Genomic DNA, 12,660 nt, shown 5'->3' with positions numbered 1-12,660 from the left:
GCGCTCTCATTTGAAAGCCGTTGTACCCAACTTCAGAAAGGTCTCCCTTGTTTTCCTCCAGGATGGATCCCTGGGAAAACATCCACCTCCTGCTTGGAAAGATGGTCTTTATACAATCCCCAAAGGAATCCGACCCATTTTGCGACTGATGGCTGTGGAGGTGAGAACCAGACCAAGAAATTTGTCCACAGGTATCTTGGGAATGGAGGAAAGGTGACAGGCCCAACCAACCTGGCTCCATCCAGTGAAGTTCTCCCACTGGCGAAACCCCACTGTGAGTTACAGGCCTCACATATGAAGGAAGCTTTGGAGAAACTGAACAAAGCAAAGCAGCAACATGGATGATCTGGGGGCTGGGATCTCATGATCTTTCCCCACTGGCCCTTCACCAAGCACCGATATTTTGTAGGCTCTAATAGCGTCTTTTCCTATTGCTGAATTGAGATACTCTCCATCCATTCTTGTAACGGACCATAAAATTCTGGTAGCCCCTTTTCCGACTAACAGATTTTATTAAAAGCCATGTGCTTTTGTGAACGGCATCTCACTCCATCCGATGCATGGAACGGCTTAACTGATGGAGGATTTAAATACATTGAGTTGGGGGGGGAGGAGGAAGGGAGAAAGACAGGGTGGTTCTGCAGATTACATGTGAGACAGACAAGTCATTTTTCAATTAACAATTAATTAATTAATTAATTAATTAGCAATTAACAAATCTACAGTCAAAGATTATGCTATACCAGTGTTTCTCAACCTTGGCACCTTGAAGATGTGTAGACTTCAGCTCCCAGAATTACCCAGCCAGCAAGCTGGCTGGGGAATTCTGGGACCTGAAGTCCACACACCTTCAAGCTGCCAAGACTGAGAAACACTGTGCTATACCATCTCCAACTAACTCCAAAAACTCAACCGAACACATTACAATTTCTCCAGGATGTTGAGGAACAAAGACAGGTTTTCATCTTTAACTGTTCTTTTTCTGAATTAAAAGATTTTCTCAGCAAAATCTTTCCAACTTAAAGCCTAGTGGCCAAGCTAGGTTTTCAGTTCCCGAAGAACTGAGGCAAGAATGCCTTCCACGCAACTATGCATATACCTCATTTTATGCAATGCACTGACGTTCTGCACTTCCCATCAACTTGTATAACTTTCAACCAGGCTTGTCTAATCCCATCCTGATTCTTTTATCACACCTCCTGGTACTTTTCCCCTTTCAGTTCATCATCTCAACCAGTTCATATGAGAGCTTTCATCTCTTTCTCACATCTATTGATTTGTAGCTCCATGTGTGTGTGGTGACACTAAGCGCTTGAACCCAGCTTAAGCCTTAGTCTTGCATTAAGGAATCAAGAAATATGTGTAATAAATCAGTATGAAAAGTGGGGAAACGATGAAGGCGAGACCTGTTCAATGGGACATGGGAGAATCAGTCATTCAGCAAAATAAAAGTATGCATTTCAGGAATCTCTGGTGCGTGTGTGTGTGTCTGCATGCCAGACTTGGTCTGCTGTACATACACTGCTAGAAACCATCAGGAATCCCAAGACTGGGAATCCTAAGAAATATCTCAAGTGGGAACCGTGGCGAAACCACTTCCATATTGTGGCCAAGAAAGCTATATAGAAGCGTCCATGAAGTTATCAGGAATTGAGACCAGCTTAGAAAGAGAGAGAGAGAGAGACCTTATACCCAACTGGTGGAATATTCAGTACAAAATCAGCTGGCTACTTCCTCCAACTTCCCCACAGATTCTTGCCTGGGGTCTTCGAGACATGAAGAATTACAATCTGATGGTTGTCAACAATCCTAGCCTCATCATAGAGTGTGGAGGAGAGTCCATTCAGACAACAACCATCAGGAACTTCCAAGAATACCCAAATTTTTCACTTAACATCTATCTCATGAAAGTGGTGAGTTACACAAGCAAAGTGTAAGAAACTGAGGGAGGAGCACAATACAGGCAATCCTCAGTTAACAACCACTCTTTCAGCGACTGTTCAAAGTTGTGATGGCACTGAATGAGTGGTACTTACGACTGGTCCTCAAAGTTCCAACCGTTGCAGCAGCCCTGCAGTCACATGATCGCAATCCGGGCACTTGGCAACCAGCTTACACAACAGTTGCAGCATCCCGCAGTGACATGATCACCATTTGCGACCTTCCCTGCCGGCTTCCCACAAGAAAATTCAGTGGGGAAGCCAGCAAGGAAGGTTGCAAGTCATTCCTGTTGCTTTTTCTCCCAAGGAGCCCCTTACAGAGCATGAGATCCCAGGGATCTCATGTTCCGTAGCATGATTGCACTGCAGCACCCCCCCCCCAGCCCACCCACACTTGTCGCAGCACTCCCCCACCTCACTCTGTAGTACTCACCCATCCTCCAGCCTACTTGCGAGCTGCCTGGGACTTGCAACTTCCAGCTGGCTTCCCCATTGACTTTGCTTGTGGGAAGCTGGCAGGAAGTTGCAAGTCACAGTCACATGAGGTCCTCGCTTAATGACCCACAATTTTCACTTAACAATGGCAATGGGGACTGTTACGATTGCCGTCACTCAATGATGCAGTCACATGACATGGCCCGTACGACTGCATCACTTAGCAATGGAAATTCCAATTCCAATTACGGGATTGTTTTGATTACTGATTACTACCTGTAATCAGAAGTTATGAACTGAGTAATCTCAGAAGGATTGCCCCTTTCTGGGCTTCCTTGGAAAACTTACCTCTTCCCTCTTGACTTCCTACAGTACCTGCCGGTTGATGAAGATTATTCCCCTCCCATTGAGATGAAGGTGATTGATCACCGAGATTTTGGATATAAGCCAATGGTGGGTCATGCAACTATCAGATCTCTGAGTCAATACTACTGCAATCCACTGGAAGAAAGCAAAGTCCACAGTCTACCTCCCCGAGGTATCCACTACTTGATAAATGTCTCAAGAAGTCAGTTATCAATAACTTATTCATCAGATCATTTCTAGTTAGGATAGAAATGGGTAAAGCTGCAACTCTATAGAACAGCTGCAAAATAGACGTAGGAATGATACAGATATGCCACAGGCTGGGTATGGAGTGCTTAATCCTTTCCCCGCTAACCCTTTTTAAAATGTTGGGTTGTCTTTTGCTTTTAGTCTCCTAGATGTTGCTGATGTCAAAGACATTCAGGAAACACACTGGCAACCAAGACAGAAGCTGGAATCACCTAGAGCAAGAAGTGTCAGTTTTTCATACCACAGTGGGATTGGGTTCACACAGCATCTAAGCCACAACCAAGTAACCCACTTCATGGCTTAGCACAGCATGTGAACTAAACCAATATGAAGACAGCCTCATATATCCCACCATAGAGTTGGAGAGAACTTTAAGACCAACTGCTTGCTAATCCCTGAATCAGGGTTTCTCAACCTTGGCAACCTGAAGATGTGTGGACTCCAATTCCCAGAATTGGGAGTTGGGTGGCTTAATTAGCCTTAATTATCTCTCCAGCTAAATCTGATTCCTTCTACCTTTCAGTGCCTTTTGGAGGCACCTACGTGTACCTGGACTACTCAGGTTACTCAGATGAGTTCCTGAAGCTGAATTGGCACAGCCAGCCCAGGTTCTGGGGGCTCTGTTGCAGATCTAGAGAAACTAAGGCTGGCTGGGGTATTCTGGGAGTTGAAGTCCACACATCTTCAAGCTGCCAAGGTTGAGAAACACTGGCCTAGAAGAAGCCAACTGAGGCCACTGGAGGCTCACAAAAATCGTTCTGAACTTTCTGAAGGACAAGAAGAGATCACTCATTGTACTGCACCTCCTAAAAATGGTGAATTTTGTTCCTGCTCAAACTTTGACGAGTGTTCTCAGTGTATTTTTTTTCCTCTAACAGTCACTAAAAAGGTGAAGACAAAAAAGGTAAGTATACCAATTGTTTGGAGTCATAGTCATCTTGTCAACGTTTTGTTTCTTTTCTTCTTTGTGAGGGGGGGCCATTATTTAGCATTTCTAGTAGCGGAGTTTAGAAAAGACATCTGCCTTATGGCTTTGGCAATTTCCTACCTAGGGTAGAGAATTACATGTATACAATCTTTATTGTGATCAATAACCATGCACAATAAGATATAGGGTGGACAACTGTATGCTAGACACTTAGGATCTGGTCTGATAATCCAGTGGTTTTCAAGCTTTGTTTGGAGAAACAACCATAGATATGGGATTCAGTGATGTGCAGCCATTTAGATCTGAAGTGGAAAAAGTGATCTGGAGGGGAGGGGATGTGGGTGCACTCACTGCACTTATCAGCCCTTTCTTGAAGACCTGCTTCTTGGATAGCCACCCTACCCAATATGTGTTTTAGGTAAGGAGCAGCCAAAAGGGTGTGACAAGGTCATCACCCTGCTTTTGCATCTTTAATACCACCTTAACTTTTATGGTGGTTCCAACTCCTTCCTGACCAGGAGAGTCCATTTTTGGTCATGGGAGAAAAGAGATCAGTCTTTGGACACTCCACTATGGACTTGATTCTGTTCCCCATTGCATTCAACACCTACAGTACATGAAACTGCTTGAGGAGGCCATCCATCAGCTCAGGTGAGGTTGTCATCAATATGTTGAGGATAGCCAATTGTGTATCTCCAGGCCAAGTAGGAATGCAGTGGAGATCCTAATCCAGTGTCTGCTGGCAATCAGGGATGGGATGGAGAGAAATAGGTTCAAATGCCATCCAACCACAATGGAGTGGCTATTCCAGTGATGTTCTTCCAGGAAATTCCAGCTTTGACTCTTACGGAGTTGAAGACTCTACCCCTAGAAGAGCAGTTGTACAATCAAGGGAGGGGTGGTGGTCCTGGACACAACAGTCCTGCTCAGATGCCATGGCCAGGAGGGCTTCTGCTGTACAGAGTCAAGAAGATGCTCTGGATGGAGATACACAAGCTCCGTCACTTTGGCTAGTGCACCAGTTGCAACCTTTTCTAAAATGGGGCACTGACTATTGTCACCCATGCCTTTGTCACTTATCAATTGGATTGCTGTAATTCACTTTACATGGAGCTGCCTTTGCAAGCTATCTGGAAGCTTCACTTGGTGTGGAATGTAACTGTCCACAATGAGCCAGACGTGGTATTGTGTAACAATACTGTATGGCAGGATCCGCATTTGTTACTAGTTCAAGGTGCTGGTTATCAGCTCTTAAGTTGTATATGGCTTGGGTATCTGTTCTTCAAACTTGGCAACTTTAAGATGTGTGGACTTCAGCTCCCAGAATTCCCCAGCCAGCATGCTAATAGTACACTGATCTAGTGTATTATTGTATTTATTGTATTGTAGCGCATTGTAGTACAGCTTAAACTCTATCATCATTAAAGGGGTGTGTAAGTACCATAAATAGGGACAGAGGGATGGACCTCCTCATGTAAGAAGTGTATTGGATTAGTAGCAAAGGACCAGTTTTTTTCCCTGGGGATTCAGATTGCCCTTACTAACCATAACCCAACCCTCAAGTCCTTAATCAATCCCAGAATTCCCCAGAAGAAGAAAGTACAGCATGATGGCTGATCCACTGATGGAATTTTCTGAAGAGATTAATTCTACTGCTTCTTACAGCGGCTGGCCATCTTCAAATTATGGTCATGGAGGAAGCCAAAAGAGAAGAAGGTAGGTCAGGATCTGGTCAGAGTCCAGATTTCACTTCAACGCTGCTGCCTTTTGGTGAGACAAAAACCTCCAAAGCCTTTGCACATCTCCCCAAATGTGCAGCCTGGTTTTTCCACCCAAGCTTTCCTTGAAGATATTTTGCTACCTGAGAGGGAAGGGCCAAGGGGGGGTCTCCCCAAATCAAGGGGGCAAGTTAGATGTTTCCCCAAGTTAAGATGGCACTTGAGATAGGAAGCCCATATCAGTACATCTCTTTCTATGGCAACATACATTCATACTACCATCTGCAACTCTTTTTTGGTCTTAAATTGATTGCTTGAGAGGGTTTCTTGACTTTATTTCAAATATAATATGTAATATATAATATGTGGGTGTCTATTTATACAAGGGACTGACAAATATATAATATATAATATGTGGGTGTCTATTTATACAAGGGCAGAAAATATAGCCTGCATTTTTTCCCTACCAGTTGTCATTCTATTTGACAAAAGAGAATTTCAATGATATTCTCATGGAAATTGCACAGTGATTTCACACTTCTTTGTAAATGATGAAGTGGCCAAGGGCAGGTGCAAATGTCCTGCCTTTTATTGTACCAATCTCTCTTGCCAGACTTTGTTCAGAACAACCAAGATCAGGCAGGCACAGCCACCAAAGGAGTTATTTTAGGGACCATGCAATTAATCTTGGCTTACAACAGATGGCAACATCTAGCTGATCTTGGCTAATTTAAAACAACTATGCTAACTATGCTATGTTAAACTGGACAGAGATACCAGCAGAAATACCTGAGCTGCAGGCTAAAGTGGGAACTGAAAGGAACATCTCCAAAGAAGGAAAAAGTAAACAATTTCTGTATTGCCACCAAGAAATGTATGTGGGGTGGGTCCCTGAAGTTACTAGGAGATGAGGTCAATGCGAGCAAGTCTTATCTTAACTGAGGTTCAGGAGGGCAAGCCCAAATATAAGCAAAGATCATTCCATTTGGAAAACATGGAGAGGACCATGCCCAAATTTCTTTCTTTCTTTTTTGACAGACAGAAGAGGAGGAGGAAGAAGAAGAAGAAGAAACTGATTGGTGGAGCAAATACTATGTGACAATGGGAGATTTGTCAAAGAGTGGGCATTACCTGGAGAAGGGCTTTGATAGCATGAAGGTGTGTTTTTAAGAGAAATAGCGTAAAAATACAGGACAGGGCTGCACGTTGTCACAAGAAACACCTGCTTCCCAAGTTCACAAAGACAGAGCAGGGGATTCAACTGCTTTTCGCCTCAACAAATTTCCAGCAAATGGGTCTCTTCCCTTCTCTGGAGCTTAGTGCTAGTTTCCAGAACCCAATGAGGATGAATATTATAAATCACCTTTTGCAACCTGAGGTGGCAATGCTGGCTGAGGAATTCTGGGTGGTTTTTTCAAAATATTTTCTATTATTAAATTGAAGCAAGAATGTTCCCTTACATAGAACACTTCATGCAGCTTGATAAATATAACCACTTAACAGTATGGTTTATAAGGGACCTGAATGCTTACAAATTCTGCAAATAAGGAAATGTACAAAAAGAGGAGAGTCAGAAATCAATAGTTTTTTTGTATTATTATTATGGTTATTATGGTTATTTCCTTTTTTTCCTACTTTTTAGGTATTTTAATTTTTGTTAAATTTGCTTCATCTATCTCTTATTTCCTTTATCAACATATCAACATCTGTGTGTGTGTGTGTGTGTGCGTAATAAAAAAATGGAGATCTCAATATTAAGCAATTAGTTCAAGACTGAAATTACTATTATATAATTAATTGTTGTTTGTTGTTGTTTAGTCGTTAAGTCGTGTCTGACTCTTCGTGACCCCATGAACCATATTGCGCCAGGCCTTCCTGTCCTTCACTGCCTCCCTGTGAATTAATTAATTAATTAATTAATAATTAATATAATTAATATAATTAATATAATTAATATAATTAATACTTTGATGTGAATTGCAGTGGTTCTTTTTTATGTTATACTTTGGATGAAAAGTCAAATAATCTTATTTCTGTAATGCTGACATCCAGTTGCAATTAATACTGATAGAATGTTTACATTTCTCTTTTTATTTTCAATACTTTAAGCTTTGTAAATAATAGAATGTTCGTAATTTTTAATCATATCACATAAACATTACTACATTGAAATCTGCCTTGAAATAATGCAATGTATCAAGGTTTATAACATTGCAATAAAAGGAAAAAATATTTTCCACTATTATTATATATTATTTCTGTTACAGTATTTGATTTGTTAAAGTCCAAAGACAAAGAAGAAGCAAAGGGGGAAATTATGAAAAGAAGATGCTAAAACTAAAATAAAAACAAATGCATCACGACGTGTATAAATTCCAGCCTAGATAGGTCACCTCTCTCTGGGCTAAGCCCATATTTTTGTTACAAATGTTATGTTACAAAATATGTGGGATTTATATGCAGAGTCAGAGTTTTGGGGTTCCACATAACGACCAGAAGCATGGTGTTCCAGTCTCAGCTACTTTATAGGAACACACTCTACCATGTGCACACAGACATAATATATCTTCCAGAAGGAAGGAAGAGAGACTGTGATGGAATGGACTTCTGAAGGCCAGGCTCAGGGAGCCTGTTCTTAGCCCCCAACAGGAGCTTGGGAAGTTCAAGAGGATGAGGCTGGCACCTCCCTGAGGAATTCATGGTGTTGTGGCTGGCTGGCTTGGGAACTAGGGTTCAGTCTGGGGAGATTTCTGTCTTGAGGTTGGAGCTAATAAATGCAACAGAACTGTATTTGCATTGTCTCTTGGAGTTCTTTGGGCTGAACCTGACAGAGACATACCTTTTTTATGTTTTCTTATGACCGAGTAGACAAAAGGGGATTAGGAGATTCCAGAGAGCCCTTTGTCAAGGAATCTACATTTCCAACACTATGTTTCCATCTTTTATATTTCATGGTGATGGTATCTGTCCTAGTTCTATTCTTTAGCTACCTTAGCTTGTTCCATATGTTGACCATTTTCTGGCCAGTGAGTAATAGAAGCTTAGAATACAGAATAAAGATCATACAAACACATAAAGAGAAAATAAAGGATATTCCTACTGAATGTTTATAATTTGCTCCTAGATCTATAACTGTAAGCTGGAAGAAGTTCCCGAATTCCAAGGTTTCCAGGATTTCTGTCAGACTTTTCGGCTGTACCGAGGAAAAGTCCAAGATGATGACCCTGTGGTGGGGGGCGAATTTAAGGTGAAAACTGGACCCTGACTCCCCTCTCTGGCAAAAGCCTGAGAAAATTCACACAGGAAATCTGGATTTCTATACTTCCCGATTTCTCTAAATCAGACCCTTCTGCTAGTGATGTATCAAGGGCTTTCCATTTTTATGTTGATCTGTACAAATCTCCCAATTCTTTAATATCCCCATGGGAAGCTGAATTCCAGCACCTTTAAGTCAGGGGAAAATATCATTCACTTGTTTTCTCGTGGTGAAAGACAGTTTGTTTCAAGGAAAGAAATGTTCTTCTTGAAGCCTCCACTGATTGCCACCTTGTTCTACAGGGGCTTTTCCGGATCTATCCTTTGCCAGAAGACCCCAAGATTCCACCTCCACCACGTCAGTTCCAGGAGCTTCCTGACAACGTCTCCCAGGACTGTCTGGTCCGGGTTTATATTATACGAGCTTTTAACCTCCAGCCAAAAGACCTCAATGGATTGGTAATCGTCTTTTCTTCACTGTTTTTCTGCAGTTCTAGAAAGCTTCTTTTCTAGAGAGGCCACTTGGTTGAGAGAGTCAAGGTAAAGTGGTCAGATCCCTTGTTTTTAGAGCAAAGATGTTCATGCTTGCCACCAACATCCATCTGGGGAGGTCAAAAAAAGATGAAATGGCAATCACAGCCCTGCAATTGAAGCTCCACACACACACACACTTTTGTACATGTGCCAACATTGCACTCGCATACAAAGGGGAGGGGGAGCCATGACTGCTGTTTTGTCTTTTCTACCCCCACCCTTTGGACACCAGTGATGCTTGCTCCTCTCAAAAAATGGACTTTTTGTTCCCACTCCCAAATCAAACTCCAAAAAATTAGTTATTTCCTCTGTAGAGTTTTACAGCATTATCCAATCCTCACCATCCTATTTTTTCTCCTGGTTGCATCTAGCTAAGCTTGCTTATTTATTTATTTATTTATTTATTTATTTATTTATTTATTTATTGCATTTTATATCCCACTGCAATCAGTTCAGTTCTCTGCACTTTGTCCCAATCAATGAGCAAATAAATATTTTCAGGGACTGGTTGGCTGTTAATTAGTGAATAGCATCTATCTCCCACCTACCCCTCCTAAGACACAGGTACCTCTTCCATGGCTAATAAGGATCAAAGCTGGTTTGGTCATATGAATACGATTCTCTTAAAGGGCAGGGAACATAGTGAAGTTTACATACCCTAGCCCTAAGGCACAAGGTGTTTTGCAAAACTTAAAAATAGTAACCGTTTAAACCTTGAGTTAGAGCAGCATCTTATGACAAGGGGCAAAATTGGGGTGGTTGTCAGATTTTTCTGGTGCCACTAAATCCCCAGTGAAAAAAGTCTCTGCAGAGACATAGGGTTCATCCCAACACCTCTGTATAGTAACCACAGCACAAAGATGCCCTGGGACTTTAGTGTTTGGGAGAGAGTATCAAAAGAAGCAAGGTAGTGGCTATACCAGTGCAGTCAAAGCCACACCCCTTTGCACATGCAACATCAACATGTGTCCGAAAAAGGGTAAGGCTTCAGTTATGATGCCACAGTCACCATCTTGCCCCTTTTTATCCCCCATCCAAGGGTGCTTCTGCCTGCCGATGTTAGTAGGTGCCACGCGGTCCCACTAAGGTTGTCCTCCTCTTGTCCCCAGCTCACAGCCAAGGCAGCTCCATAGTTGTTTCAAAGTAATGTTGTCACTGTTCTCCCAATAACGTTTGCTGTGAAGACAATCCAGCACACTTCATCAACAATATGTTGATGATTGCAATGGAATGTGGGAATGACCTTGGGAGATGGGGCGAAGAGATGCTGTGTAGGGAACATCAGATAAGAGGGAGCATAGCCCACAGCCACATAATGGGTAGAGCAAGAGGTTTGGGAGGGACTCTCCCTAAGTTATTGGGTTGTAAAGGAGATAGCGGGAGAATTGTACTTTCAGACTTGCAAGATTCTGTTAATGTAGCCTTACAGTAAAGTAGAATTAACTCATCTAGTTGTGTTTCCTGTCTGGTCTACCAGGGAAGGCTGACAATGATGTACAGGTCAGGACTTGGGATCTGCCAACTTCTACTTGCTACTTTAAGCTACTGTTATGGGAATCAGTGCATACACCCAGACAGACTGGGGACAGTACAGGGCAGGGGGGAGAGAATCTAGAGATTTTCCTTTGCTTCCCTTTACAGTGCGACCCCTTCGTCAGGATCAAGCTAGGGAAAGAAAGGGTGAATGACAGAGAAGAGTATATTCCCAACACCCTGGACCCTGTGTTTGGAAGGCAAGTCTAGCAAATTGGTTATGGAAAACTGTCTGTTGGGTCTTTGTTGCTCTGCTGACCAATGTTCAAGCCACATGCTTAACCGTCATTAACTTAACCATAGTTGGTGATTGTGCAATACACTGGATTTTAATCTCACCACATGGAACAGATTCCCATGCTCCTCTCCAACATGGTTAATTAATTTGTGGTTCTTTTTTATATAGTGATATTATAAAGATTACAATTACAATGGTAAAAACTAATACAAACTAAGAAAACAAAAAGCAGAAGGTGCAGAAAAGAAAGAGAAAAAATAGAAAGAGAAATAGAAATAGAAAAGAAAGAAAAAAATAAAAATATAGGAAAGAAAAAGAAAAAAAGTATGTAAAGAAGTCCCAACTTCATCACAATTATCAACAATTTTAGTAACTTATCACCTTTTCTTAAAATACAACAGATGATCTCTTCTTCCCATATCTCATCTCTTATCTACAAACAAATCCTTAAATCCTCGTCATTCAGTTCCGATCAGCAAAAGTCCAATAAGGATTACCAGATATAACAACCTAGCTATCTTAACCTTGATCAAATAAACCAATTTTATATTACTTCCATTTACTTCTAACAATTTTGATCTTTGGTCCCTTCGAATAATGTCCTAGAACTTGATTTATTTTCATTTTTAATTTATCCCTTCTCACAAAATTCTTCAAAGCTTTAACAAGCCTCTTTTGTAAATCCAATATAGGAAAATTATTCAGATCACTCTCTTGGTTTCTTATTTGTATATCTGTTTTAATTATTAAGACATCAGCCGGTTTATTTTATATGTCCAGTGTAACATCTTTTTCCATGTCACTCTTGCAGCCTGTCATTTTTAAATCACTTTCAGATCAGTCTCAGTCTTGTCAGGTAAAACTTTTTCCTCTTCCATAACATCTTTTAAACACAGTCTATCTATAGAGGCAGATGCTCTTGAAATTAACTTCTGGGTCCATTGTTCAAAAATATTCTTCAATATGTCCATTGTTAAAATATTTTCCTTCATTCTGTATATGTAAGTCTAATTTAAATATTATTCTCCTTTAATTGTAATCTTTACTTCCTCTTGGTTTCCTCTAGTGTCCAACCTTCAAAGTCTCATCCTATCATGTCTTTTTAAAAAAAGATTTCAAAACAAAAGCATTTTTCCATGGGAAGGATTCTTATAATTAATTCCAAAATCTTATGTCAAATCCATCTGGACCCTTAGACTGTTTGTAACTGTTTATTCAAAAAAAAAAAATTTTTTTAAGTCCTTAAAATTATATTTAAAACTTCTTTCACTAAGGAAACTCACCCGGTGCTGTTAAAATTTTCAATCCAAAGATTCCTAATTGCTAAAAGCAGTTAACAAGCAATTTCCAAAAGTGATTAGAAAAGGAAATGTGCAAATCCAGTGTCCTTAAAGGCGCTGACAGTGGTTTGAGCAAGATGGCTATTCCCTTTTCTCCCAGAGGTCTAAATCCACCAGAGACCAC

The 12,660-nt window shown here is 41.0% G+C and overlaps 1 protein-coding gene across 1 annotated transcript in view; it reads left to right on the top strand.

Moving 5' to 3' along the window:
* The window catches only part of FER1L5 (fer-1 like family member 5), an 84,888-nt gene that overhangs the window by 56,259 nt on the left and 15,969 nt on the right, over window positions 1-12,660 (top strand). Inside the window, exons 27-35 of the mRNA XM_088151904.1 lie at window positions 62-160; window positions 1,752-1,913; window positions 2,748-2,913; window positions 3,869-3,894; window positions 5,584-5,634; window positions 6,675-6,794; window positions 8,761-8,883; window positions 9,195-9,350; window positions 11,067-11,158. Of these exons, the coding sequence (XP_088008030.1) occupies window positions 62-160; window positions 1,752-1,913; window positions 2,748-2,913; window positions 3,869-3,894; window positions 5,584-5,634; window positions 6,675-6,794; window positions 8,761-8,883; window positions 9,195-9,350; window positions 11,067-11,158 (995 nt within the window). The remainder of the gene's footprint in view (window positions 1-61; window positions 161-1,751; window positions 1,914-2,747; window positions 2,914-3,868; window positions 3,895-5,583; window positions 5,635-6,674; window positions 6,795-8,760; window positions 8,884-9,194; window positions 9,351-11,066; window positions 11,159-12,660) is intronic.

The sequence above is a fragment of the Python bivittatus genome, unplaced genomic scaffold, assembly GCF_059951505.1.
Source record: "Python bivittatus isolate LINGU-HERP-01145 unplaced genomic scaffold, Pbiv_v1 ctg000680_np1212, whole genome shotgun sequence".
NCBI classification, from domain to species: Eukaryota; Metazoa; Chordata; class Lepidosauria; order Squamata; family Pythonidae; genus Python; species Python bivittatus.
The sequence above is the reverse complement of the archived record's forward strand: the minus strand, read 5'-3'. Positions and strand labels throughout refer to the sequence as shown.